General features: G+C 53.8%; 1 protein-coding gene across 1 annotated transcript in view; it reads right to left on the bottom strand.

The window, feature by feature from the left end:
* The window catches only part of BPIFB6 (BPI fold containing family B, member 6), a gene marked incomplete at both ends in the record, with an annotated part of 4,611 nt that extends 3,611 nt beyond the window's left edge, over positions 1-1,000 (bottom strand). Inside the window, 3 exons of the mRNA XM_009572530.1 lie at positions 16-78; positions 180-284; positions 901-1,000. Of these exons, the coding sequence (XP_009570825.1) occupies positions 16-78; positions 180-284; positions 901-1,000 (268 nt within the window). The remainder of the gene's footprint in view (positions 1-15; positions 79-179; positions 285-900) is intronic.
* Between the last annotated feature and the right edge of the window lie 305 nt (positions 1,001-1,305).

Below are 1,305 nucleotides of genomic sequence, written 5' to 3'. Positions count from 1 at the left end.
CCCGGGGGGCCCTGCCACAGCCGGCTTGTGCCTGTCAGGTTTGCGGCCAGAGTGATTTCCATGTTTCCTCCTATAAAGCTGCTCAGAGGAGAGCTCGGTCACTGCAGGGCAAACCCCGGCGCGAGCGAGCCCGCCCCAGCCCGCCAGCGGCTCTGCCCCGTGGTGCCAGCCCCGCTCACCTTTTCCCAGAGATGGTCATTTGGATTAAGACGGCCATGAAGAGCCCCGAGCCCGGCGAGAGCTCCAGCGATATCACCGGGGGACGGAGATCTTTCACTTTCAGCCTGCGGAAAAAAACAGAGGAAAAGAGCTGGGAAAGAGGAGCCCACAGAGCAGCCAGGTCGGGCTGCCTACACCAGTCACCTATCACTGATATTGCCATCGCCATCTTCGTTCTTTCACTTCTTGTTTAAACTTCCCATTTAAAACCACTTTCAAATTTGGACTTCCTAACAAAAACATTGCAGAGCTTAATTTTGAAAAAATTTGGAAAAAAAATATTTTGGCATTCAAAACGTCTCCGTGCTTTCACCCAGAATGAATCTGTAGGATGGAGGGCCAGCACTGATCCCCCAGAAATTCTGGGGCTCCCTCCGGATATTATTGGCAAAAGCCGGGCACCCCCGGCTTTGAGAGCAAACCCCACCCGGCGCCGCAGGGCCACTGCAGCAGTCCCCAGCCCGCGCTGAAGCAGGAGCCGACGCGCTTTGTTGCCTTTAAGTTATAGTTTCTCATGTATTTGTAGACACAACCATGCAGAAAATCACCGGCTTTAATATCGCACTTGTTAGGGGGGAGAGATTCGCTTCTGCCTCCAGGCTGACACTTCCCAACCTTCTGCTTTTATTTTCTCATTCCCAGGTTCAGGCTCGTGGTGTAATGCTGCTGATCATCACTCACCCCGAGATGCCTTTGATGGGTTTGGAGTTTGGCTTTTTTTTTGTGGCTTCCTCTGCCATTTTCTGCAGAACATCACTCCCATTCAGAGCAGTGGAGACCACTGGAAGATTTGCACAAGACGAGGAGTTTAGCACAAAACCCCCAGGGAGGAGCCTGTGCCGGAGGGTGAGGGGACTCGCCCCCACCCCGTACCCTACAAAACATCCTTGTTAACTTATTCCTGTTCCAACACACACCGGCACCGTCAGGACGCTTCGCATGCTGTAAATTCGGGTTACCAGCAATCTTTGCCGTCCCTGGGTAACGCTTAGAGCTCGGCGGGCGCTTGCTGCCCACACATTGCAACCTCAGACATGAGACACGGGGTGCATTTTCGGGTTCCCACCTTAACGTACCGCACACCGG

Source organism: Fulmarus glacialis, unplaced genomic scaffold (assembly GCF_000690835.1).
Source record: "Fulmarus glacialis isolate BGI_N327 unplaced genomic scaffold, ASM69083v1 scaffold18122, whole genome shotgun sequence".
Lineage (NCBI taxonomy): Eukaryota > Metazoa > Chordata > Aves > Procellariiformes > Procellariidae > Fulmarus > Fulmarus glacialis.
This window is presented reverse-complemented; position numbering and strand designations above follow the sequence as displayed.